We start from the raw sequence: 26,576 nt of genomic DNA, 5'->3' as shown, positions 1-26,576 counted from the left end.
TGTTTGATTTTCTGTACTCTGAGTGCAGCCAGCTTAGGAACGCAATCAAAAGGCATAAATTTACACCCTTTTTTGTTTTTTGTTTTTTTTGGTGGTTTCAACCTAAGCTGATGCACCCTACCGCTTTCCATATTGCAGAAATGGCAGTGAAGAAAACCCTTTCTGCAGCTAGTGCAAAGTAGGAAAGTTAAATTCAATAGCTTTCACCTGACTGCAGCGATAACATCATGAATGTGAATAGCTGTCGTAGAACTTGACTAATTTACTTGTGATAAGCCATTAAGCTATCATGAGCCATTTAGACATGCCCAGTTGCATCACATGATTGCAGTCATAATGTTGTCCGAGGCAATTGGCTTGTAGATCCAGAAATCATCTAATAATTATTTCCCTGACTGCCTCTATGCAGAAAAGCTAGCTTCAAATATAGCGTATTTACCATTTTTTTTTTTTTCACAATTTGTTACTACGGATGGCTCGCTTTACGGATAATTTTTCTCGGAAACCAAACTGCCCATATTAAAAATGCGGCACGACTGTACAGCCTTTACAAATTAAATAAAAAACAAGAAATGATGTGGTTGAATACTGTAGTTTACGCTAACACACAAAAATATTTCACAGAATATGAGATTTCGGTTTCAAATATTCAGTCCTTCCCCTCCCCCTTTACCAGCAGTACTTTCTCTTATCAAAGACAGTAAGCTAAATTGGGTCTAACTACTTACTCACTGTAACTAGTGAAAGTGACGGTAATAGTAATAATAAAAAAAATTACGCCCTTGCTAAATTATAAGTTCTTTCAATAAATAAACACCCCTATATCATGTGAATTTTATAGCTCCATGAGTCAGTTACCATGGGTTACATGCCACAAATAGATACTGCCCCACTGAAAGACAAGTATGAAGGCTTCTCATGCCTAATATCCTGTGTCGATCCAATTTTCAAAGCAACCGTAGATAAAGTGAAAGCAACAGTGATGGCTTGTCACTAAGAGAGTGATGGACGTCTTTTTGGTGCTAGCTTTATGCATCTATTAATACATGGCCCATTGCATTCTGCGCCTGAAGTGAACTCCACTAGGAAAGTATCTCATAACAAAAAAGGCATTTTGGTGGTTTTTAGGTCGGAAGCAGTCACTGCTTCACAGTCTTAGTACTGAACTAACAGATATCAATTTTACTGGACATCGCATGTGCATAAAAAGCTTTTATAGTATGCTAAATAGCATATCCATAAAGCAACAAATGTAGTTGTACATAATGCAGACATGCACTATGCAGCTGGCTACCACCATATGCATTTCAAGAAACATAGCACATGCTCCTGTAGCAGAACAAAAAGAATCACAACTCCAAACAGGAACATACCCAGCTCAAGTTCCAGTTCACTGGCACCCTGTATATGGCTCAGGTGTGCTGGTGGCGTGGCACTAAGCCGTTCTTGTTGCAAACGGGACAGGGTATCAATCATTTCTTTTGACTCCTGCAGCTTTTGCTGTAGCACAGCATTAATATCACTGTCGGCACTATCCAGAGAGGATGATTCTGAAACTGAAAAGTTTAATACGTCAAGAGAGGCACAGATGCTAACAAAATTCAGAAACCACAAGTTACCATCGAACAAACATAGCATTTCAAGCAGAAAAGTAGAGCTCTGCTATACAAATGTTACAGAGCCTGCTGTACAACTTAACACTGGCCCACCTAACAATAAGGAAGGACAGAAACTAATGCATGCGGCAGCAATAATACTGACATGAACAAATGCATAGCTTCCAGGACGACAAAGGCGATTATTAGTACTGTTCACAGTTTCTGAGTAAGGGCTTACAAGACATGCTTCGGTCGTATCAGCCTCTTATCAAAAGTAGTTGCAGAGGTTACAAACAGGTGGTCGTGTAGCCCGTGAGTGTATATTGGGACGAACTGTAGCCATTGGAATAGCACTATGGCAAAAATAATAAAATTATCATGTTCTGTTTCATAATATCTGCTCAGAGTACTTTGGGATTCAAAACTTTCCACATTATACTATAGGTATAACTTTCAAAGTACAGTCGTGAGCAAAAGTGGTATACAACACTCAGCCAGTGACAGAGCTTGAGAAAACTGCATCTAAATGTCATCTAGCGACAGCGTAAGGGACAGCGACATCGCCACACGCATGTTGATAAAATGGGCACCGCCACTATTGTCTCGATCTTAGATAGCTGTTGCTAGATAAAGTTAGGATGCAGTTTTCTCGAGACCGGCCACCGGCTGAGTGTTGTATACCACTTTTGCTCACCACTGTACATTTGAGCCCACTTATAAAGGCCCCACTTAAGACGAACAAGTCCAGTGTGACAGTCAAAATATACATCAGGGCTATGGCATTCTGTCTCAGCTACAATGGACGTCCGCGAGCCTAGCCGAACAGCTATAGTGAACGCCTTAGTGCCGCGGACCACTTTTCATGTGGTGAGAGCTGCCGGCCCTGTGCTGTGCAACCCGCAACAATCTGCTTTCCCGATTCTCCCGCGGCGGCCCGGGAAGGCGAGCGGCGTCACGGCAAGGACAGTGGAAAAAAAAACAAAAACCCACTAGCAGAACCTAGCACGCGTGCGTCACATGAACAAGCAGGGACGCAGGTCGAAGGAAGCCCGAAAGTGACACCTCATTCGCCATGGGACCCCATCCGCCACCGCCCTCAGTGCAACGGTGGCTTGCTACTAATCGACAACGTAGCACGTGATCACATGACGCATACTGCTGGTTCGGCTTCAGCTTTATGGAGTTGAAAGTAATAAAACAATTCAGGCTGTGAACAACGCTGTAACAGCTGATTCATTTAGCTAACAGGCGCCTTGCGTCTCGCCGCTACCTAAGGGAGGTCCTCCAAGAGTGGCTAGCGTACAAAAAGACACACACAGAAGATGGGGGACAGGCCACACGCTAGACTTGCAACCGAATTTCACTCCGGAAAAAACGCATTTATACATTTTTTAATCTTTCTTGGAATAGAAACTGTTTACCGCATCTCATTCCTGATGTGCCAAGCAACTAAACCTCAAAGTTTTAGCTTCATCAGAGCTGCACATATTTTTAAATCTTTTTTTTTTAGTTTCTTCGTGAACAGCTTACTGATCTGGCAACCGGTACAACCGGTGATGCCGCGTCATCCGCTGTACGTTCTGTGCACGAACAGCATAGGGACGGGTTTTGCACCTGGCGCGGCATCGCCGACCTGATGTATCCGACTTCAACCAGCGCTCGCTCGCGCACCAAAACGTCGGAAGCCATGGTAAGCCAATGGAGCAGACCAAACAGCAGTCATGCAGCTAACAGCGTTTAGCGCGAACTGAGCCTTTTGACCCCTAGAAAATAGAGGCATAGTTGGGATTAAAATGCACGTTGGCGTTAGAGTTGACCAGCTTTAACAACGTACACATTTTACACTGAAATAAGTCTTGAAAGCGATGGAAAGCAACACATAAAAATGCAGTGCATAGAGTGCCGTCCGACGGCGTTTTTGTGCAAACTGCGAGTACCACCCGACGACGCAGCAGCGAGGGTGTGGAATCTTAGCAGCATCGTTCGCGCTACTTGGTCGTTGTCAGGCCCAAGTCTGGCCCCGGCCAGTCGCTTAATGAAAGCAGACGATAAGCTCACAAGGCTTACAGCATCATGTGCCGCAATTGCTTAAGTCACCACAACGGTGCCGCCTGCGAGCGCAGTGGCACTCTGGCCGTCTGCTTCTCACTGATCGTCGATAGGCCTATAGATTGCTTCGGATCGAAGCCACAGAGGACAGCACTTTGTAATTGATCAGCGACACATTATAGCAACTGGGCTACTCGATCATGAAACTTCCTTACTCTCAACCGAACTGTTTTGCAGTAAAGAAAGAAATATATTTTTGGCGACGCCTTAGCACCGAAGCTAGCGTCTACAAGAACACGAGAACTGCACTGGAGGAAGCTGCTATGCGAATGTGAGCACAAACTCCCACACCGTACGCGTCAACATTGCTCAAGAAGCATTCAGTTTTAAAATTCCTTTCCCCAGGGCTTATAATTATTACGAAAAAACAAATTTAGCATGCTTTCGCACGGATTTGCCGTATCATTGACGCGTACAGCTTTCGGGAAGGCTAGGGTGGCTAGAATGGGGAGGTGTGAAAACCGGCTGCTGAGGCTTGGCCCCACAGCGTGCTGATGCAGCGTGGCGGCGCTGACGGTAGAGGCACAGTATGGCGCGGTAAAGCGTGCAGCCGAAATGGGCGTGTCGCGTCGGCTGCATTGATACACCCGAGGAGAAAATTTGCACATTTCGGGATTACTCACTTTGCGTCTCGAAGAATAGATTTTTATCATAAAGCAATGTTTAATTAGCCCAGATCATTACTTCTGAGAAATGCACTGTTTTACGGGCCCCAGCCCGCAAGAATTAGCTGGATCCAAGAGTGTTTTGTGAGAGCAAATTTTGTGAAACTGTTCAGGATCGGAAGGATGCCAAAGTGGAGAGCTTCGGAATAATTTCGACTATGAGGAGTCCCTTAGTGCACGCCGACATCGCCTTGTACACAGGCGCCTTGCATTTCATCTTCATCGAAACACAGCCGTTGAGCCACCACGACAAGGAGAGCAGGTTCTAATGCGCGACGTAGTATCTCGAAACGGAATTCGCATTACATGAAGGCTTCTGAACGCAAAAAAAAAAAAAGCTTTGGCACCGCTTCCAAACCTGTAGCATGCATACCATCGTGACACATATTTCTACGATTGTAGACTGTAAAGAAACATATTATCCGGTCATGGAATATTTTACTTACATGTCAGATAAATAGAAAAACAATTGATCTACAATAGCCAGGTTTCAGTATTTTCCGTTTTTTCTCGCTGTCCTTCCGATTGATACCCGAGCTGAAATCATGACTTTCACCCCCCCCCCCCCCCTCCCCCAAACAAAAAAAAAAGTTCTCTTATCTTTTGATGATTTGGATTATTCATGTATTAAAAAACTTGTCAACCAAGTTTGGTTATCACCTATGCAGTGGAAAAATTAAAATTAATATTTTTGCAAGATGGGGTGCTCTCCCCACTAAAAGCGGCTGATTTCAATAGATGCAGCTGTATAGTGGGTAGGAAGCTGAACGCAGAGTGTATCACCAAGTCAGAATGCTTAATTTTCGTACTTTATAGCCAAAAAAGAAAAAAAGAAAAACCTGATATCGGTGGCACAGCAGATAGTGAAAAGAAAAAAAACAAAGAAAAGGCAAATTTTGGGCCGTGGCAAAGCTTGTTTGTCTGGTAAACTGCAATGGAAGCTTCTTTTTCTTTTTTGCTAAAGTGAAGCAAGCACATAACCCTCAAACACTGCTCTGGCACCACTGAGAGCCTGGTTACAGTATTTGACAAGCTGGAGATAGTATAAGGAGCTTAGACGAAGATGCACGCCCAGTAACAACCAAGCAAAGAACTTCACGAGCGCACACAAGGGCACTGGACAGCTGCTAGATAATAAAAAAAAATTCAACTTGAAGAAATCGCCACAAAGCAGTAAAGTATGCACCAGCCAGGCCACTTTAATATATTAATTTAGGCCCTAAACTTGATTAGTGCTTTTAAGTCTTTGAACTCATTTTGCTCAGTTTGAACTTTTTGCAAGAGCACTTTAGTCATGAAAACTACCGTATCAAAACTCTTCCGCAAAAGGCTGCTTCGAGATGGTTTGTGAAGTAAATTTTTAATGGCAAGAAGATAAGGCACTTCTTAAACTCCTCTAATTATTCGGCAAGAAAACGAAATTAAATATGTGACATGCAATTACAACCCGCGCGCCCATTTTTGGCAGCCGTCCGCGGACGATGCGGAGCTAGCGACGTTGGGTCACGTCACTCTCCAGCGAGTCCATTCGTCATATGAATCGCCCATTAAGCGGGATTCACACGGGGGAGACCCGCGGGATGGATATGGAAAGGAGGTTCACGACGTCACCGGTCGGGCAGACTCCTCCCCTGCTCCTGGATTCTCAATTCACATGGGCGCCGAAGCGAGGAGGCCGCCGGGAGGGTGTCGAGACACGTCTAACAGCTTCTGCGCTCCGGCGTCTCTCTGCCGCTACGAGATCGTGGAAATGTATGCCGAGAGGATGCGAAAGTACATGTTGATGGTGGCGTTGCTTGAAACAGAAGACGACGACGATCAATTCGAGAATGAGCCCCGTTGTTGGGTAAAACCTTGGATGGAGGAGAAGCTGCTTGGTGTACAGCACCTTCTATACGACACGCTTCTCGAGCAAGATCTGGAGGAGTACCGCAGACTGCTTCGGGTGCCCCGTGAAGTGTTTTTCTGGATTCTGGGCCGCATTAGGCACGGCATAGAAAAACAAACAACAAACATACAGACCCCCATTAGCGCGAAAACACGGCTTGAAGTGACGCTCCGTTTTCTGGCGTCAGGTGCATACCATTTTGGTTTTGTTTATTTAGGATTAGCGTGCACTTGACAGAGTGATAAATATAGATAGTATTCGAAACTAGAATCATTAAACTATATTATTTATTATTGCTTTTTTTTTTAGGAGAAAGCCAGTTCTCGCTAAGCTGGCAGTTTCACTTGGGACACAGTTCTGTCAATGGCATCCTAACAACATGCCAAGCAATATACGACGAGTTCAAAACGGAGGCAATGCCAGCACCGAAATCAGTGACTGGCTGTTGTCAGCTGAAGCTTTTGCCAATCGTTAGCAATTCCCAAATTGCATTGGAGCTATTGACGGAAAACATGTAGCCATTGTGAAGCTTGCTAAATCAGGGTCGCTCTATTTTAATTATAAAGAAACGTTCAGCATCATTCTCTTCGCCTTGTAGATTCTGACTGAAAGTTCCGGAACTTTGATGTTGGGGCACCTGGATATAAAGAAGATGGTGCTGTATGGCAAACAACAACACTCAAGAAAGCCATTACGTGCAAAAAGGCGAATCTGCCTCATGTTGTACGCACGCGGAGTTCTTCCTTCCGCCTGTTTTGGTAGGGGATGATGCTTTTCCTCTTTCGCAGAACCTGATGAAGCCCTCAGTGGCTCTCAAATGGCACCAGAACAAAAAATCTTCAACTATTGGTAATTAGCCTTTTTGTGCTATTTTTTGATAACACACTTGAGAATTCAATATTCGGTAATAATACTGATACAAAATAAAGGTGCAATTAAAATGATCCTTAATTTCGTTCACTTTCTGCATTTTTTTTTCAGGTTGTCCAGAGCCCGACGAGTGTCTGAAAACGCTTTTGGAATTTTAGCCTACCGATATCGGTTTCTGCTTACTACGATTCATGCAAAGCCGGAGAAGATGACAACTATGGTGCAAGCAGTCAAAGGGCATGATTTTGAGCTGCTGGAGAAGACACACACAAGTGAAGACCAGCCAGCATTTTTTTATTTGCAACAATGCCGGTTTCGTCCAAGTTCTCTCGGTGCAGCTGTACGTGAACGGTTGTGCGAACACTTCAACGGAGACGGCGCAGTGAGCTCGCAAAATACGCATGCTGGCGTTGACATCACCAACCTGAGGAGAAGTGTTTAGTTTGACGTTGCTGGTATTCAGCACTGAAATGGCCAGCTTGAGGTAGCTGGCGTATGCTAACAAGTAAATAAAGACGTTTAAATGGAAACGAAAATTTTTTTTTATTTTGATCACATACATATTTACATGAACAATCTGCATGCAACTCATGCATCCTCTAAATAAGTTCTAATCAAAGTTAGGACTTCTGCCTGGCATTTCGCCCTCTTAGCCAGCGGCAATGCCCTAAAATAATGCGCCAGCACCATGTCGAATGCGCTGCAATCGTCCTGCTCCATTTTCGCCAGCGAGTCGGTGCACTGCTGCAGAAGGGAAAGCTTGTGGCCTTCAAACTTTTTCTTCTTCGAAAGGCCGATGTTAGGTTTAGTAGATGCCAACCGTGCTTGTTCAGCCAGTGCTTGAGCCCCACGTGCTGATGCCCCACGTGCTGATTTCTCACGTGCTGATTTCCCAGGTGCTGATTTCCCAGGTGCTGATTTCCCAGGTGCTGATTTCCCAGGTGCTGATTTCCCAGGTGCTGATTTCCCAGGTGCTGATGTCCCAGGTGCTGATGTCCCAGGTGCTGCTGATGCCCCCACGTGCTGATTTCTCACGTGCTGATTTCCCAGGTGCTAATTTCCCAGGTGCTGATTTCCCAGGTGCTGATGTCCCAGGTGCTGGTGTCCCAGGTGCTGGTGCCCTAGGTGCTTGTGTCACCGTTGCTTTGGGTACCTGCACCACAGATTCCTTGACATTTTGTGAGAACTGCTCACATTCCTGCAAGTAAATCACTTGAATAAACCCAAAGGCTGATTGAACAAGACAGTGATAGCACGCCATACATTCTAGAGCTGAATAGGCAGATTTCGATGATGGCCCATTTTTTATCAACGAGAAAATTTGTACTAAAGTGAATGTTCTCACAGTGTATGAGTGGAAGTCCTGATATGACGTTAGCGAAGCACGCACGGTGTGCAATGCAGCATGTAAAAACGATCACGAAAGAAAATAGATGTCAGGATATTAGTTCTAGATAAATATGAAGAACTAAAACTCAAATTAGCCACCAAACAATTAAGTTTTGAGGCTGCGGTTGAAATGACAGATGGAGCTGCCAGTGAGAAATGAAGTGCTTATACCGATCGCTCACCTCTTGCGTGGCCATCCCGTACGTGTCGGTGTATGTTCGGCTATCGGCTGGGGCTCCATTGTCTAAACACTTCGTAGATTTGAAAAGCATTTTCTTTTTCTTGTCTCTGTAGGTTCTCCTGTTTTTCAGCGGCGTCTTCAAGTAATCTGTGCACAAGGACATGGAAAAGAAAATTATATGGGCAACACGATAAAAAAATTAAATTTCCCCACGCGCACACCTTTTGATGCACAAGGACAGCATAAATAAAAAATATAGAAATAGCCAGTTAGCAGAAGTTTGCTTTTCCATGACTGCTGCTGCATAGATATCTGTTAAACAAGAATGCATCGATTACAGCATGCGACAGTTTTTACTAAGACAAAGTGATTGCATGTACTCACCAACAGTGTATGGATCATACTGGGAGAAACGTGCTGCCATATCCCGGCAAATATTCTCCCATACGGTTGTTTTCAAATGCATCTTACTGTAGTCGGCGTTGCTGACGCCTCATAGTAGAGGGTACCTCCTCAACCAACGACAAAAAGAAAAACATCGCCTAGTCGCTCCACTTCATCTTTATGTTCTTGGTGCACTCCGAAAAAAAAAAAGCGTAGTAAAGTTTGATGCACGAAGCAGTGACAGGAACAGCGAAGCGCACTGTGCAGGCGTTTCTGCCAACTGAAAGAAACATCTCTAACAAAACAGGATTTCCAGGGGAAAAGCAAGCAAGAAAAAAAAAAAACAGTAAAATAGTGGAAAATAGAAAGGACTGCAGTAACCGAGGCAATTGCGGACGGGGTGCGTTGATCATTGGCCAATTGTAGTAAAAAAAAAAAAAAAAAAAAGAAAGAAATCGTCCCGCGCCAAGAAATGGCCTGAAGCGTCTTCCCATGCAGATCCCCCTCGAAATATTTTTTTTAAGCTTTCACCGATTTTATTTTTCTTTTTCTATGCAATTGGTTTTAAGCCCCCTAAAACTTTCGCTGGTCTATTTTTGTACTTCTTTTTTTTTTTTCAGAGGACAAATAAGATGGGTGAAATGGGTGGTCTTTCCCAGCGAAGGGCCCCATTGACAGCGACAGATTGTCGGAATGAGCAAAGGCACGCCGTTCAGGGAAATAAAAGGAATCGGGAGATAGGAGCAATTAGAAACATCCGGTAGAAGCCGTGTGCAACAGTGGAAAGCCCGCCGATTTGGAGCAGGCACCCGCGCCACCGCGCGAGCCCCATCAGCTTCGCCCTTCCGATGAACAAAGCTATGAGCGATCCCGCCTAGCCCGTGCATCCTTTCTTTGTGCCGCCACACACAATCTACGAGGACAAACACAAAATACGGCAGCGGCCGGAGCATCGCGCAACTGCACACACTGCCCACGCCCACGCAGCGGCGCGCGCCAGCTGGACGATTCTCTCTCGGGGACTCAGGGAGCGTTTGTCCTGACCGGCCGTGATGTCCCCCAGCTCGGAGACGGCGGCTGGCGGCGGAAAATCGAAAGTTGTGACACCTCGCGACCTCTTGAAGGCGTGACGTCAGCACAGTCGCCCTCGCCCAAAGAGGGATTCGAGCACCCGTGTGAATGCCGCTTTAAACGCGGTAGTTAGAGTCACTGGAAAATTTTCAGAGTACCGCAAAGGTGCCCGCGGGCACCATTTTCCTTCCAGACCGCCGGACCCAGCCGCCGTCTGAACAGCGAGTGACCGCATTCGTAGTCTTCTCACATGTTTTGAACGTAGCAAAACTGGAAGGTTTTGGTATGTTTATTCAGAACAGTACCACTAGTTATTATGTGGTCACTAACTTTATCACTTTAGTCCGCAATTGGTGGGAAATGATGAAGTGTGTGGGTGAACCGGCGAACACTTCAGGGCGCCTGCTCTTGTAAATTGCCGGCTATTTGGATCAGCTCGTGAATTGTACGCACAGTGCAGCAGTGTTACAACATTATAAAGTGACAAAGTGCAAACATGTGCGTACATTTTAAGAATGCCGTCCGCTGGCGCCGCTGTGCCAGACGCAGTAAAGACACGCAGGGCGAGGTGCAGAGTTTATTGCGCTCTGACACGATGAATCGCTTTGTGTAAGCAACACAAAGTGAAGCAGCAGGCTCGCCGAGACAACGTAAACAGACTAACATACAATTTAGTATCGTCGTTGCTGCTCCAAGGACGCCAAGCAAGCTTTGTTGATGCACATTGTTTTACGTGAACTTAATTCTTTTGAAGGAAAAGTAACGCACTGGTCGGCGGTAGCCCCCACTTCCACCCCGGAAAAAAAAAAAAAAAAGAAAAAGAAAAAAAAGGAGAGAAAAAAAAAAAAAAAACATGGCCTAATATATCGTTGCTATCACAGCGCGGTTGTGAATATTGTATTTTTCATTGTGTAATGGTGTCTCTTTATGTTGTTTCATCAGCATACGGCTCGTGCCGCCAATTTGCTAGAACGTCGCTCATTAACTGCCGTCAAAAAATAAAATTACATCACACATTGATGGCATCTCTGGTTGACACCCTTTTGCCAACAGTTTCCAGCCGCAAACACACAACTATGGTTGATTGGTTTAGTTCATGGTGTTTAACATCCCGATGTGGGGGACAGTAGTGGAGAGCTCCGGAAATTTCCAACACCTAGGGTTCTTTCACGTTTAACTAAAAATAAATAGCTAATAAATCTGTGCATAGAGCTTTATGTAGATTTACATTAACAATACAAATAAAAAAGAAAGAGCTGCGGGCGGTCATCGATCCGCACACAACCATGCAGAGTGTGTGCGATTTCACAGAACTGAATATAAATAAATGTATCTGATGCCGGCTGGCTGGATAATTAACTTAATTTGAGGCTAGCTTTTGCAAACTTCTGCAAGTAAGATGGACGCTGCATATTGCTGCGCACGAGCGCACATGGCGTTGGAAGGTAAACACATGTTGTCATTAGGTGAACCATGTTCACGTTCAATACTTTGTGCGCTTCTTTCGCGGCTAAACGAACAAAATTTCAAACCAATGAACCAGCGTATTTCGCACAAGGTGTTCCTTGATGACGCGAATTTTTTCTGGTCAGTTCTGTGAAGTCACACCTACTACTGGTACAGATCACTCTTTTTGTTCAGGCACAGAGAACACGCATTTCTAGACTCAGGCCTGGTGCCACACCAGAGGCACAGCAGAATTTCTCACGTGTACACTGCGAGAGCGAGAAACGATTAGAGGAAGAGGAACTCCCGCGCAAGACACGTATTCCACGCACGCGTTTGGAAGGGATATGGCGATGCGAAGTCACGTGGCACGGATCAGCCAGTAGGCGAGCGGCGGCCCGGGGAAAACGAATGCAGTACTCTGAAATTTTTCCAGTGACTCTAGCGGTAGTCGGTCTGTGACGCCACCAAGCATGTAAAAATGGCGATCGCTGCTGGTTCGAGGAGCTTCGTAGTCTCAACTTCAGTCACTTATTTCGAAATAAAGAATGCGTCTCAGTTCAGTTCAGTTCAGTTCAGTTCAGTCGTTAGGTCGTGTCCGACTCTTCGTGACCCTATGGACCATGTCAACCACGCTTTCCGGTCTCTCACTATCTTCCTAACATCACATAACTTCATCTGTAGTGCCTCGAGGATGCCATCTAACCATCGCGTTCGCTGCCTACCCCTTCTCCGGCGACCCTCAACCTTTCCCAACATCAAATCTTTCTCCAGCGACTCCTCTCTTCTCATCAGATGACCAAAGTAGCTGAGCTTTAACTTTAGAATTTGACCCTCCAATGAGCAGTCAGGGTTTATGGTCGACAATATAGAATGATTTGATCTTCTGGCAGTCCAAGGAACTCTCAAGAGTCTTCGCCAGCACCACAATTCAAACGCGTCAATTCTTCGGCGGTCAGCCTTTTTCACAGTCCAACTCTCGTATCCATACATCACAACTGGAAAGGCCATAGCACGACTTATACGGATCTTGGTTGGCAGACTAATGTCTCTGCTCTTTACTAGGCGGTCAAGGCTAACCATTGCTCTCTTTTCCAGAAGCAGGCGTCTCCTAATTTCATGGCTGCAGTCTCCTTCCGAGGTAATCTTGGAGCCCAAGAAGAGAAAATCTGTCACAGCTTCCACTTCTTGTCCCTTGATGCTCCAGGACTTGATAGGGCAAGACGCCATAATCTTTGTCTTTTAATTGTTCAGTTTAAGCTCAAACTTCTCACTCTCTTTTTGTATGCACATCAGAAATCTCGAGTTCCACTTCACTTTCTGCCATTAAAGTGGTATCATCCGCATATCTAAGGTTGTTGATACGTTTTCCAGCAATCTTCACTCCAGCTGAAGACTCGTCCAGACTGGCCTTCCTCATGATGTACTCTGCATATAGGTTAAATAGGCAGGGCGACAGTATGCAGCCTTGCCTCACTCCTTTCTCAATCGGAAACCAATCAGTAAGACCATGCCCAGTTCTGACTGTGGCCTCTTGCCCTTCATACAGGTTCCTGAGGAGACAGGTGAGGTGAATTGGAACTCCCATCTCTTGGAGAGCTTGCCACAATCTACTGTGATCTACGCAGTCTAGAGAGTTCAAAATTTAGAAATAAAATACTAAGGCCCAGTATTATCTACCAGACTACAAAGCTGTAATATATTGGATGACCATGGCATGACCCCTTTAACTTGCTCCGCTGGTGCCGCCTTCAGTTACAGACGCATGCATGCGCTTACTTGTTACAGGCATGGTTTGAAATATGCGCCGTCGTTTCGTTGGCGAACACGGGCACCGCTCTTCATGCAAGCCATCGTCGCGCAAGCTGTCGTCTGCTTTCATGCAGCGGCTGCAGCTGCACCATTTCGGCACAGACCTCTGAGGTGGTGCACAGTTTGTGGTTTCTACGTAGGCATAGGCCACCAACCACCGCAGGTTCGAGCGTCGCGCGAGCTGAAGCCCAGATCAGCCGTCACTACGCGCACACTGAAACACCGCAGCGCGTACTCAACCTCCACAGGGAGGAGAGCACTTTGCTGCAAGGACACAAGCCTCCAAGTTCACAAAGGAGACGTTTACTGAAACGCCATCCTCCAGCGGTACACACGCACACGTACACCCATACACATATACTAACGCACATCCCACCGTGTTCCAGGAGCGCACGAGGAGGAAGGCTCCCCTGCGCGCCGCAAGCACGCAAGGGCATGCTGTGATCTCTCTCTTGAGGTGACCAAAGGGTTCCTTCGAGAGAGTGGGCAACCACCGCAAGGTACGCCTTTCGCGGATCGTTGGATCACGATCGACAGGCTCGAGCTGCGCTCTCAGGTATGACCAGGAGTGGACGAACTCGAGTACACACTGGTCTGCGCAGACAAAGGCCGGCAGACAAGAATAATAGAGTACGCACCTTGCGATGTCTCGGAGAGGTCCCTCTCCGGGCCGCGCTCGGAGGGTCGTGCTAGTGCAGCCGTCAAAGCGGTGCCGCGTTCCCGCCAAAAGGCGCCAGTGAGAACAGCCACTGGGACGCCAAGGCGGAGCTGTGGCCGAGCGACAGTTACAAGTCGTCCGGACATCTCTCCGCCGCCTCAGGCGGGAGGAAGGGAAAGAGGAGAAGAACAGGGAAACGGGCGGCGGCCGTGCAAAGGGCAGCTGCAGCAAGCCCGAATCCCACATCCTCCTCTCCTTAATTGCCCTCCCACCCATCAGCGAAAGCACGCGGCAGGTCCCCAGCATGAAGAAAATGCTATCCTCACGCAACAAGTAAACTACGCTTCAGCTCCAACCAAAAAGATCTCGAAAAGACACACTCAAGAAAGACAAACATTAGCAAGGCGCAAAAAAACAACAACAAAAAAACAAGATGGCATGAAGAATAATGTACAAAGTTCCACAAAGTTCCGAAGGCGAAGTAATAACAACTATGTACAGAAGTCCCAAAGTTCGTCGGTGCAGCTTAGGGAGTCAGCAATGACCGGTGACTCACCGCACGTAGGCTTCTGGGCGGCCAGTTGGCAATTGTTGGCTGAAGATGATGTCCGTCGGTGGCGGTATAGATTAGGTGCAGGGACAGCGAACGCGCCAAAGGAGCCCAGGCGTGGAAACTCCGCGGCGATCCAAGGGGCTCATGTGGCGACCGCGCAGGGCTCTTTCCTCCACGCTCAGCACACGCCGGCAAACACACACGGCACAACGTCGTCGCCTCCGTTCTTGGCACGTGCTAGCTCAGCCACAGCCACACACACACCACGCAAAGGGTGGCGCCGACCTTCAGAGGTGGACCTGTCCCAAACACCTTCGCAGGGGCGGTGGCCGTGAAAGGGGGCATCGTCCATGCTTCCCAGCCCCAAACGACCCCCAAAGTCTCCTCCACACGCAGGAACAGCCGCGAGACGGGGCTGCCTAATGAGAAACACTCGGAAGTTCAAGCGGAAAGAGGAGAGAAAAGGCGAGCTGTACAAAAGAAGACACTCACTATGCAATATTTACAAGATAGGAAGCAAAGACGGAAACAGAAGAAAGCGAAAAATGTAAAAGAGACACACACACACAAAAAAAATAAAAAAAATAAAGCACACAGGCTGGAACTGAGCTGCCAGAAAAGGGGAGGGCCAACCTTGCTTCCGGGTATGGTTCGACGAGAAAGCTCGCTCGGTGAGGCGAGCGGTATGCGAGGTGAGAGGTATGCCTTTGGTTGCGGAAAAGGCCCGCCGTCCGGCATCAATCACACAGGCGAACGTCGCCTCACCTTGTACCGGCGCAAGGCACGGCTGCGTTCCACCGCATCGGGTGTGCCTTGGCGCTGTGGTGACAATGGGCACCAGTGCAAGCTAGTCAGACCGTTACGCATAGGCCTTCAGGTCTGCAATGTAGGCACGGCTGGCATTTCCCGTTGGGGGATTCTCCAGCAATGAGCCCCCTGCTTGTTACTGGGGAAATGCCCCATGAAATCGCAGGTGGCCATCTGCCACGGATGCACACTGTCAGTTGGTTTCGTCTTGCCTGGTGGCTTGCCACTCCTCGACTTCTCCACTTGACAGACATGGCAGGAATGGCAACAAGTTTCTTAAAACCATGGAGCCATTCAGATGACTAGCCAATGGTTTGTCGTGAGAGAAACGCAACAGAGCGCCGCTCAGACATTGGGGAATAGCCACTTCAAATGGTTCATGGACTCATCATCCGTTGCTATGTATTTCAGCGCGAGCTTGTCACGGCCCAGCAAATATGAATCCCTGGGGCACGCCGCGACACAGGCTGGCACGTGCCCCCCTGCGCCCGCTCGATACAAGTAGCGTAACGGCGCTACACCTGCTGCAATACAAGCAGCGTAACGGTGCTTCATCTCCCAGAGACGCGCTGACACCGCGATAAAACGGATCATTTTGCTGGACCGTCATAGCTCTTAATGGCTGAAAACGACCCCAGTCATCCCAAAGGTGAGCCTGGTTTCGTCCCCCCGCAGGTTCGCAGCAAAACTTCCGCTGGCATCGGCGTCTCAGATGTGCTCACAAAGAGCTTTCACCCTCGCCTGCTTTGCGAAGCGCTGCTTACCTTAATAGCGAAATGGGGGAACCAGTCTATGGGCGTCCCCTCCGTGCCGATATGCGGCTCGTCCGCTGTTTCGCCCCCTTCGCCTGCCGGCGTAAAGACGCCGCCGCGGGCGAGTGGGGCACGGGATACCGCGTCAGCTACCACGTTTGTTCTCCCCTTTAAATACTGCACCGAAAAATAGAAATGCTGTACCAGGAAAGAATGGCGTGCCAGCCGGCTTGCAAGTTCACGGAACCGCATCAGCCAACTGAGCGCGCTGTCGGCGAGATTTCCAGAGGGAGCCCGGCCGATGCCTCGGTGTTCCCCGAACAGAAATGACTGCAACCGGGGTATGGGTGCTGTTGTGCGGAGATGCTGGCAGTGGCGGCGACGCGCACATTGCTTCCGCAAAAGCGTAAAGCTGAAACAGCGGAGGCATATGGTCAACGGTCACACCGCAGGATGGTCCGAAGAACCATGTAGCGTGTTTCAGTACCTTTGCCGAGTGCGCGCAGGGGGCGGCAGGCATGGCGCATGAGCTTGATCGTCAAGGCGACCGGCTCGACCGATGTGCTGTCCAACAACTCATGGAGCCAGGGACAATTTATGTTGGGCGCCAGTTGTGGTTTCTACATGGGCATATGCCACCAACCACTGCGGGTTCGAGCGTGGCGCGAGCTGAAGCCCAGATCAGCCGTCACCCCGCGCACACTTAAACACCTCAGCGTGCACTCAACCTCCACAGGGAGGAGAGTACTTCGCTGCAAGGACACAAGCCTCCAAGTTCACAAAAGAGACGTTTATTAAAACTCCATCCTCCAACGGTACACACACACACGCACACCCATACACATATATACAAACGCACATACACACACATACTCAGTCACCGTGTCCCGGGAGCGCGCGAGGAGCAAGGCTCTCCTGCGCACACGAAGTGACACAGAGTGCGCACCACAAGCACGCAAGGGCGTGCTGTGATCTCTCTCTCGCGGTGACCAAAGGGTTCCTTTGAGAGAGTGGGCAACCACCGCAAGTACGCCTGTCGTGGATCGTTGGATCACGATCGACAGGCTTGAGCTGCGCTCTCAGGTACGACCCGGAGCGGACGAACTCAAGTACACACTATTCTGCGCAGACAAAGGCCGGCAGACAAGAACAATAGAGTATGCACCTTGCGATGTCTCGGAGGGGTCTCTCTCAAGGCCCCGTTCGGAGGGTCGCGCAAGCGCGGCTGTCGAAGCGGTGCCGTGTTCCCGCCAAAAGGCGCCAATGAGAACAGCCACTGGGCCGCCAAGGCGGAGCTGTGGCCGAGCGACAGTTACAAGTCATCCCGACATCTCTCCGCCGCCTCAGGCGGGAGGAAGGGAAAGAGGAGAACAGGGAAACGGGCGGCGGCCGCACAAAGGGCAGCTGCAGCAAGCCCGAATCCCACAAGTTTTGCCGAATTTTTCGTGAACTCGACCTGCACAACGTCTGCACTATTTGAAACGACCGGCAGCGTGCAGAGGGTGCCATGTTGCATCACTGAAATGAATGACGAAGTGCAGCACCACATGAACCAGTTCACATAGTGCAGGTGAACCGAACGGACCTCATGTATGCTTACTGCGTTCTGCCTTATCAACGTGTTTTATGGTAAGCTCTGCGTTAATAGATCTTTAGCTGCGACCAATTATCATCTATTTTTCGTCGATAACTGAAGCGCCACCACACGAAACGCATTCCGAAACTCAATCGTCTGTGGTCGCAATCTCGGCGTAGCGCTCGAACACTTTGCCACCCACACTAGAAAAAGAAAAAAGAAAAAAAGTGTGTGTGTGTGTGTGTGTGTGTGGGGGGGGGGGGGGGGGGGGGGGGGGGGGGGGGGGGGGGGGGGGGCTCACAAAGATTTTCATTAGGACAAAAGCTAAGCTGACATGCTAACCGAACAGTTCAATATCGGCTAATGACCAATCGCGCCCTGGCAAGGGCGAAAATGCCCGCAGAACGGTAGGAGAACCACACTGCTACAGTCGGGCGCTAGCTAGGTACGGTTGTACAAGCGAATCGTGTGAGCGGGACTGGCACTTGAACACTGGCCGGCGGATACAGCGTGCAAGGGGAAAGGTTAACTATCGCAACGGTAAGAAATTCACGTATAAAAAAAGGCAATGCGCAGGATTCGTATACACCGACAGCATGCCGTAACGCTAAAAACAATGCAACTATTTCAAAAATATACACGGAAAAAAAAAAAAAACAAGAAAAAGAGGTGCATTGCTGCACGTGGCAGGAGACGTTATATGACAGGTACGCGCCGAGAGTGGAATTCAAAACCGAGAGACACGAAACCGGCGAAGGCCAGGAATGAGCCTATGGCGAGATGTAAGTGTACGGGCTAGAACGGAGTTGAGTGTGCCGGCGGTTCCCACAATCACAGGTCGCGCAATAATTTCTGCGAACGAAGATGGGTTGCCCACTGACCCTGCTAGAAAGCTCGGTGCGACAGCCGCGCCGAGGGATGGCAGGAAAAAAAAAAATCTTGGGAAAACCACCGCAAGGGAAAGCGCGACGGAGGTTTCGCTAGAAGACCAAGTAAGCAACAATTTTGGCCGTTCCAGCCCTCAGAAATCCCTCTTTTGAACCTCACGCAGGCGTCGGCGACCAATAGTGGTAGCCAGAGTGCCTAAGATTTGAGAGTTCGCAACGTAGGCACTGCTGAGACAACCAAAGCATGCAGTGCACCTCTCAAGAGAGGCCATTCACAGGGTATTCGTCTAGTTCCCAAATAGAGGAGCCAAAGAAGAATGTGAAAGAGAGACGCACTCCGCCGAGCAATTGCGCCAAATAGCTGTCAGGTGGGAAATCTGGCGACGTAGACAGACACCCAGACCTTTACAAATGCTAAAAGGAACTACGTCTGCCGAACGTGCGCTTCATGACACGTCACACAGGAATGGCCTTTAGCTCCATGGGCGCGGTCGCAAAATGACAGAAGACGTCCTGGATAAGGAAGAAAGCGTCGGTGCTGGTGAAATACACGTTTAGCCACAGCAAAATTACATCGGCTAGGACCACCGTGTTGTGTACGATGATGGCTGCGCGAATGAGAGGAACAGGGGAGCTTTGTGGGAGGGTCCACTAGTAATGGCACTATTAGGGCCTGGAATGGCCACTGGTTATGGACACAGTCCAAGACTGACCGAAAACATGCCTGACAGAGAGGAATGTGTCAGTGTCGGGGAACAAGATGCTAAGCATTCAGCCCAAGAAGACCACGTCGACGTGGAAAAACATGTATAATGATGTCTATGTGAAAGAGGCTAGCTAGCAGGAGCATTCTGCGTGGCCACAACGGTATCTGAAAGTAGAAAGGTATTTTTCCACTTGCGCAGTCAAAACAATGGCAGAAGGCACCCCAGGAATAAAAGAAATGGTGGGTGGCAGTGAAACGGCTAAGCATTCAGTCACAAGAAATAACCTCTGAGTGAACGCTGTGCATGATGACGGCCATGCAAATCATGTGAGCATGGGAGGTTAGTGGAATGGCGTTTGTATAAGTGCGCAAGCCATACCGGACACAGAGGTATGTGCCGGTGCCTGGGAATAAGTTGCTAAGCATTCAGCCATAAGAAACAACTGCGGCAAGGACAAATATGCTGTGCTGTGCAAACATAGCCCGTAAAAGAGGCATGCAAGGAGTTAATGCGTGGATCCACTAGCAGTGACAGTAATGGGAAATGGAATGCCACAGCTGCAGAGATGCATTCCAAAGAACGACACATGTTGAACACAGAGGAAAGTGTTGATGTGCTGCTGACCGGGATGTGAAGCATTCAGCCACATGAAGCAGCCCCCGTAAGGCCAAATGTGTTTTAACAATGATGGTCACACAAGAGGCAAGCAGGTGTGTGCTGTGTGAGGATCCACTAGCAATGACAGTATTGGGAAGTGGAATGGCACTGCTCCACTAGTGCAGTCCCAAGAATGAAAGATGACACAGAGGAAAGTGCCTAAGTTGCTGAACACGTTAAGCATTCAGTTACAGGGAATAACCTTGGCGAGCACAACCCTGTTACAATGGTGGTCACGTGAAACCAAGATGTGCAGGCATAAGCAAGTTGGAACTGCTGTAACTATTAGGTATCCAGACTGATGCAAACAGCTGAACAGCTTTGCACTTTCAACATGTCAAAACGATCTTCAAGCCAACAAAACAACAAGAGCGTTTAGTTGGGTTTACAGGGTTTAATGTTCCGAAGAAACTCAGGCTATGAGTGACTATTTAGTGGAGGGCACTGGAAATTGCAGCCACCTGAGGTACTTTAAAGGACCACGGTCCACCCTCCAGGTAAAAACATTTTTTCCCCCAGTGGCTGTGAGGCTTTGCTCCTAAACACAAAGCAGCAAACCTTTTTTTTAATTAGCAGCGCAGTTACAACCACTATAATCAACCGATTCTGCTGTGGTTCTCTCTTCCCAGTCCATAAAAGAGGTTTTTCCCTCTCCTGTCTGACCGTCTAGCCTCCGCCATGCCTCTGCAAGCCAAATTCCCCTTCCTTCCTCCTCTGCGTTGGTGTCTGTAGAAAGGCTGTAGAAAGAATTTAGGAATGGTGCAGAACACAGAATGATCTTGGAGCAGGGACCCACGTGCGCGATAATGAAACGGGCGAGAGAGAAGCGTGCAGAGAGTGGCTAAAACTATTAGTGGTCTCCGCCCACCCTACACCCGTCAGTCAGAGAGAGAAGGACAGTGGAGTCCGCCTTGGCTATTCATATCGCCGTCCAGGATCAGCAGCCAGAGTAGAGAGCAGAGAAAGTGACTTTCGGAGGGGGGCATGAGAGAGCTTTTATTTGTATTTTTGCTGCTTTCCAACACGTGCACCACTGTAGTATATTGCAGAGGCTAAATCCAATACCTAATTGAAGCTTTGGGCTTATTGTTTAAAATGCCATATATTGGTCAGCGGCCTGTTGACATAAACTGAAGCTCCACAGAATGCAGGCGCCCTGCTTTTCACCTCCATCGAAAAGCGGCCACAGCGACCAGGATTTCATCCTGTGTCTTTGGTTTTAGCAGTCAAGCGCTGTAACCAATCAGCCATTGCAGCAGGGCTAACAATGCAGCAAGAGGTCTCCTGGGCTGAACACTTTAACTAAATATATTTTTTTAGGAAGTATTCGGCCTCAGGACATTAAAAATTCGGGCAAAGGTAACTGTCATGTATGACAATGACTGCAAAAGGCAAATGAATGGTCCAGCATAAGATTCAATGGCCACAACAATATTAGGAAGTGCCAAAGATTTTTACTTGCCGCCATAGCCAAGCTGTAAGTGCTCACGAGGCAGAACAGAACAGGCATGAAGGAAAATGTGAAAACATGGAGCAAGAAAGCTGCAAGAGCCCTGGTGTAGTTATTGAGGTGGAAGGAGAGATGATGAACAATTATGATAATTTCAAATCTAGAATAGGGTAACCACTGGAGAGAGAACCCAAACGGCTGTCACTGGCATGCAGCTAATGCACTACACAGTGAGCAAGCAAAAACCCCACAGTAACAAGCACTGTGCTCAGGGAGAGGGCTGAACACAAGTCCCAGGTAAGTCCACTTCCAGAGTTTTTGAAGCCTTTTTAATGGATTGAAGAAATGGTAAAGCTCTGAATCAAAAGGACATGAAACTGTTCCCATTAAGGGTTGCAGTGCTAACAGCACCTGAGGATGCGCACTTATACGAAGGAGCTCAAGGTTGCTATACGAGTCTGGCACACCAAGCCAACAGCTGACATTTTGGTATTCTAAGAAATGGAGCCAGGCATTTCATCATTGTTGAAGGCTACAACTATTAAGAGCTAGGCAAGGCATGAATGCAAGCTACAGCACTCTCACATGCACAAGGGGCTTTATACAAAACATCTTTTCAGTGTAAACTCTGGTCAGTTACAAGATCTATTTGACTAATTCCATCTACCACTCACGTCAGCTTAATTTTTGTTCGGAGGCAATTTCTGGAACATAACTAGTCTGCCCCATTTTCCCAGATTTCTAAAAGGCAAGGTGGACTCTGAGCAACATTTGAATTGTGTGACTGGCATGCATAGCTTGATGCTTTTTCAACTCAAGTTTCATTGCCAATAACAACAGATACACTTAAACTGAAAGTGGTGGCCCAACATCCTATGATGCTTTATATTTATAGCCTTACTAAATAAAACCTCGGTGATATAAATCTCACGGGGTCGGGAAAAAATTCGTATCATCAAAGCGAACAGAAGTATGCAGCAGCATGGGAAAGGCAGTTGCGCATATCTGTTTATGTCCTAGAAAGTCTATTACGGTCGCGCGGTCACAGCTCACCATTCGCGGCGCACACAGCGTGACAAGCGATCGCGATGTCGGTGATGCGTGCCTCTGCGGACTTCTCACGGAGTGTACAGCACGACAAGAGATGGTGACGTGCCAGCCGCGCGGCGCCGCAGACTGCTCACAATGCGTACAGTGCGACTAGCGGTCGCGAAGTCTACGATGTGCAGCCCGTGTGCGCCCGCCGCCGCGTGCGTTGCGGACTACTACTCATGGCTGCGCGCCGCCTTTCGTGGCGAGGAAAACTATCACAACGCCGGCGATGTGCGATCCACCCGCCTCCGCACACTTCTTGCAGCGCGTACAGCATGACTGGAGATGGCGACATGCGGACCGCACGGCACCGCAAACTGCTCACGGATCGAGATCGCGGAGCCAGCAATGTTCAGTTCGTGCGCGCCCGCCACGTACGCACGCCGCCAGCTACAGAGGTTGCAGCGTCTGCGGTTTGTAGGGCCACGCGCCGCCGAAAGCTTTTCGCGGAGTGAGCCCGACAGAAAATCACCACATCGGTGAGGCGTGGACCACGCGTCACCACAAACTGCTCATGATGTGTACCATACAGCGCGGCTGGCGATCGCGGAATCAGCGATGTGCACAGTGCTCAAGGTTGCGGTCGCAGTTTGCGTGTTCATATCACCCATTGTGGTGCGGGAGAGTGTTCGGACCATCCGAAATTTTGCACATTGTACACAACGCACTCTAGCCGGGGAATTTCGCGAATGTGTATCATCCTGAAATTCGTCTGAACCGTATTCGTATCACCTAGATTTTTAGAAGTACGGTTCTGGCCGATTCCCATGCAAGTGTATGGCATCAGATGTGGATGCTTGTTAATTTGAACAGTGAACGGCCTCACTCCGGTTAATTTAGATGGGGGATCGCGTCGAGGTGCGACCTGTACAGCCATCGATCCCCGAAATAGATCTGCCTGAGCCTGAATTGCATAAAACCGCGGTGCCTGCACACAAAGTGTGCACTGTGGCAAGCATGACGAAAATTGGAAGCTCCCCATTTCCGAAATATAGCTCAGTTGCTTAGTTTTGGTTTCACTTTCAGTACTTTCACATCTTCCTATGGCTGCAATTGAGTGCGCATGTTGGCCAGTCGCGCCATTTCAGATGCTCCTTGGCACCCCACTGTTATTCATATTGTGGAATAGCGCGAATGAGAGAAAGGACCAAGGAAAGAGAAGACGACACGGGCAACACCACTGTTATTCTATTTTTATTTTAGGTTAGTGTCACTCTGTTCCAGCACCTACATATTTATCCCTTCCGTGCATCCACGTGCTGCTTTCAGTACACTGAAACTGCTCCAGTCACTGCATTTACTGTGTGGTGAAGCATCCTCAAAACGCGGTGGGGCTGTTTTGTGAGCAGGCACCAGTGCAACTGTGTCGCATTATGAAAAGGGTACCCAAGGCCTTTACAATTTTGAAGTTCCCAACAGCATGCACAAACTAAAGCACTTGAATAAACTAAGAAAAACTGTCTTTCTCTCTCGAGTTTCATATCAGGTGCATACAGGTGTTCATTAGATAAAATTACTGTGAAGCAAACAGTTCTTGGCAGGTTTTCGGGCTGATTCAAGAATTCGGTCTACGGTTTATGGGGTTTAACATCCCTGCAATGAGAGACACCGCAGTGAAGGGCTGCGGAAATTTCGACCACCTGGGGTTCTTTAACGTGCACCGACATCGCACAGCACACGGGCGCCTTGCTTTTCACCCCCACTGAAACGCAGCTGCTGAGGCCAGGATTCGATCCGCATTCTTGGGCACACTATAGTAGCGCGTCCTAACCACTGCATCACCCTGGCAGGGTCCCATTCGTGAATTAAAACTTTCGGTTAATTCAAGCGTTTTCTGTTGTTTCGTAACAAGTTTTTCATTGCTACCTCCCCTTCAGTGAGCTACATGAAGCAACCAGGGGCATGTCCCTAGGGCAACACCCTGCCTGATTGTCACCAAACAAAAGTAGCCAGGGTAGAGTAAATGGACCCGAATCAGATAATGGATACTTAAGAATAGAACCCCAGCAGAGGTGTGGGAACTTCCGCAGTAGCCACTCAAGCCGTAAAGAGTATATGAATGATCAGTTGACCCAACAAATGTAGCGCAATTAGCATTGCTCCTAAACGTGACATGAAACGGCTACATTCGCTTTCTTTCTTTCCTCAAATTGTTACGGCAAGCCGTCTCTAGAAATCATTTAAGAATAAAACGTAGATCGAAAGCTGCCCTCGCGGCCAGTGGTGTGCCGCCGCCTCTCAGTTTCACATAAAAGTTACACACTAATTGTAATCAAGCTTGTAGCCTTCAGCCGACCTGATCAGGAGCATTATGTTTTGTCATTTCTGACCGAATGGCTTCGCTGCTACTGAAAATTTTTTATTCTTTCAGCTAGGTACTTTCAGAAAGCAAAAATTTGCATGTGAAAGCTCCAAAATGCCGATTTGCGCTACTTGTTGCCTGTTCCGCGGATGGGACCCCACATACCAGCATGGCGGTTGTTCATAACTCGGCCGCTAGATGGTGCCACATACACAAAATGGCAGCATCCATGATAAAACGGTCTATAGCAAATGGACGATTTCATACAATAAACGCCAGCAAATTATGGGACGTTACTCCGTGTGTTGCATTGGCGCTTTTAGTTGGCCGTACGAAAGCGCGAATGCACACTATGGTGGCGACATCTAGATTTAAAATTAAAAAAAAAAAAAAAATTTCAGGCTCTCTTTTTTTTACTCGCAAGCCAAAACTAGCCAAGTCGCACCGAGACTTTGGCCAGTTTCTTTGCTGCAGCAGTTTCATCGTTCTTCCCAACATTAGTATTCCCGTGTTGAATATTTTAACTTTGTATTGCCGTCATGGTGCGTACCGGCCTCCTTTCCGCCCCATACTGCCAAGCATATTTTTACGGGTACACGCGTGTAAGCATTCAAGCCAAAGCGATCCACTTCATGGTGTTACCATGCCAACAAAACAATGCTACTCGTCAGGCTTAGGGACTGCGCTGCCGCCGTGCAAAATAAAAAACAAAGCAAATTATTCAATATTTACTTGAGCTGAATGCTACACGAGGCAAAGCGAAGACCTCGTGTGCCATTTATCGGCGGCAGCACGCCCCAAAAACACGGTAACGAAGAGAAATTCACTCTGAAGCGGGCGGCCTGGACGCCGCCATCTTGTCAATGCTGATCTCTTATCGTACCTGAGGGCCGGACACGATAAACTCAAGTTTCGGCGTATGCTGGCCGATCGTACGAAAGAGCTCGGTCTCGGGTATCGTATAGCGCATGCGCGTCACGATATTTTTGGCGTGCGCTATTCCTCTGCGTGTGTCTGCGTACGCTATACTAAAAGTCTCTAATGTCACTAATGCACTTAAGCTCGATAGAACACAGCGACACAGATATGGGGAAAACCTTTGACAAATAGCCTTCCAAGGTGGTCATGCAAGCTTTGAACAGTCTGTCTTTGGCACAATACACTATCATTTGGAACCTTTGACAAATAGCCTTCCAAGGTGGTCATGCAAGCTTTGAACAGTCTGTCTTTGGCACAATACACTATCATTTGGAATGCTCGCCAGTCTACAAAAGAAAGAGGAGAAACATGATGGAATGGTAAGCAGTGGCAAGTGCAAGAGCCATCTATGCACTAAAAATGTAAAGGAACTGCTTTAGAGCTGTCAAGATTGTAAGGGAATACACTTCTCTATTGTAAACTGCAGTAACCAAGCCTTTAAATCCATAAATACTGGCCCAGAAAGCAACAATTCTTTTAATGCTTGTTTATGGGACCTTCGCTGATGAAAAACACTGCCGAAAGGGTTAAAGACCTGGATGTGTGAATTATTTTAGTCCGATTGGGCCCATCACCAAACCTTCCACTTCTGTTCCAATATGTGAAGTTATTTTTTCCAATTTGAGAAATTCGTCTGAATGATAAGATCTGCTTCTCCTGTTACAGTGATTGAACGCATGGCACCGTCTTTTGCCATGTGCCGCAGCACTGGGGGCATTCCCACTGCAATCCCCATTTTGTGCC

The 26,576-nt window shown here is 48.0% G+C and overlaps 1 protein-coding gene and 1 pseudogene across 7 annotated transcripts in view; one reads left to right on the top strand and one right to left on the bottom strand.

Annotated features, from left to right (window-relative positions):
* The window catches only part of LOC146205679 (bromodomain-containing protein 7-like), a 134,667-nt gene that overhangs the window by 15,828 nt on the left and 92,263 nt on the right, over positions 1–26,576 (bottom strand). For 2 of the 7 annotated variants that reach the window (XM_084590342.1, XM_084590343.1), the window contains exon 13: positions 1,374–1,556. In XM_084590342.1, coding sequence (XP_084446468.1) covers positions 1,374–1,556 — 183 coding nt within the window. Of the gene's footprint in view, positions 1–1,373; positions 1,557–7,662; positions 8,329–8,701; positions 8,848–26,576 lie in introns of those variants that run through there. The other 5 variants (XM_084590339.1, XM_084590345.1, XM_084590338.1 and 2 more) reach the window with 5 other exon arrangements.
* LOC146205680 (uncharacterized) lies at positions 3,235–7,572 on the top strand (annotated as a pseudogene).

This window comes from Amblyomma maculatum, chromosome 1 (assembly GCF_055883805.1).
Source record: "Amblyomma maculatum isolate TAMU_Amacu chromosome 1, ASM5588380v1, whole genome shotgun sequence".
NCBI classification, from domain to species: domain Eukaryota; kingdom Metazoa; phylum Arthropoda; class Arachnida; order Ixodida; family Ixodidae; genus Amblyomma; species Amblyomma maculatum.
This window is presented reverse-complemented; position numbering and strand designations above follow the sequence as displayed.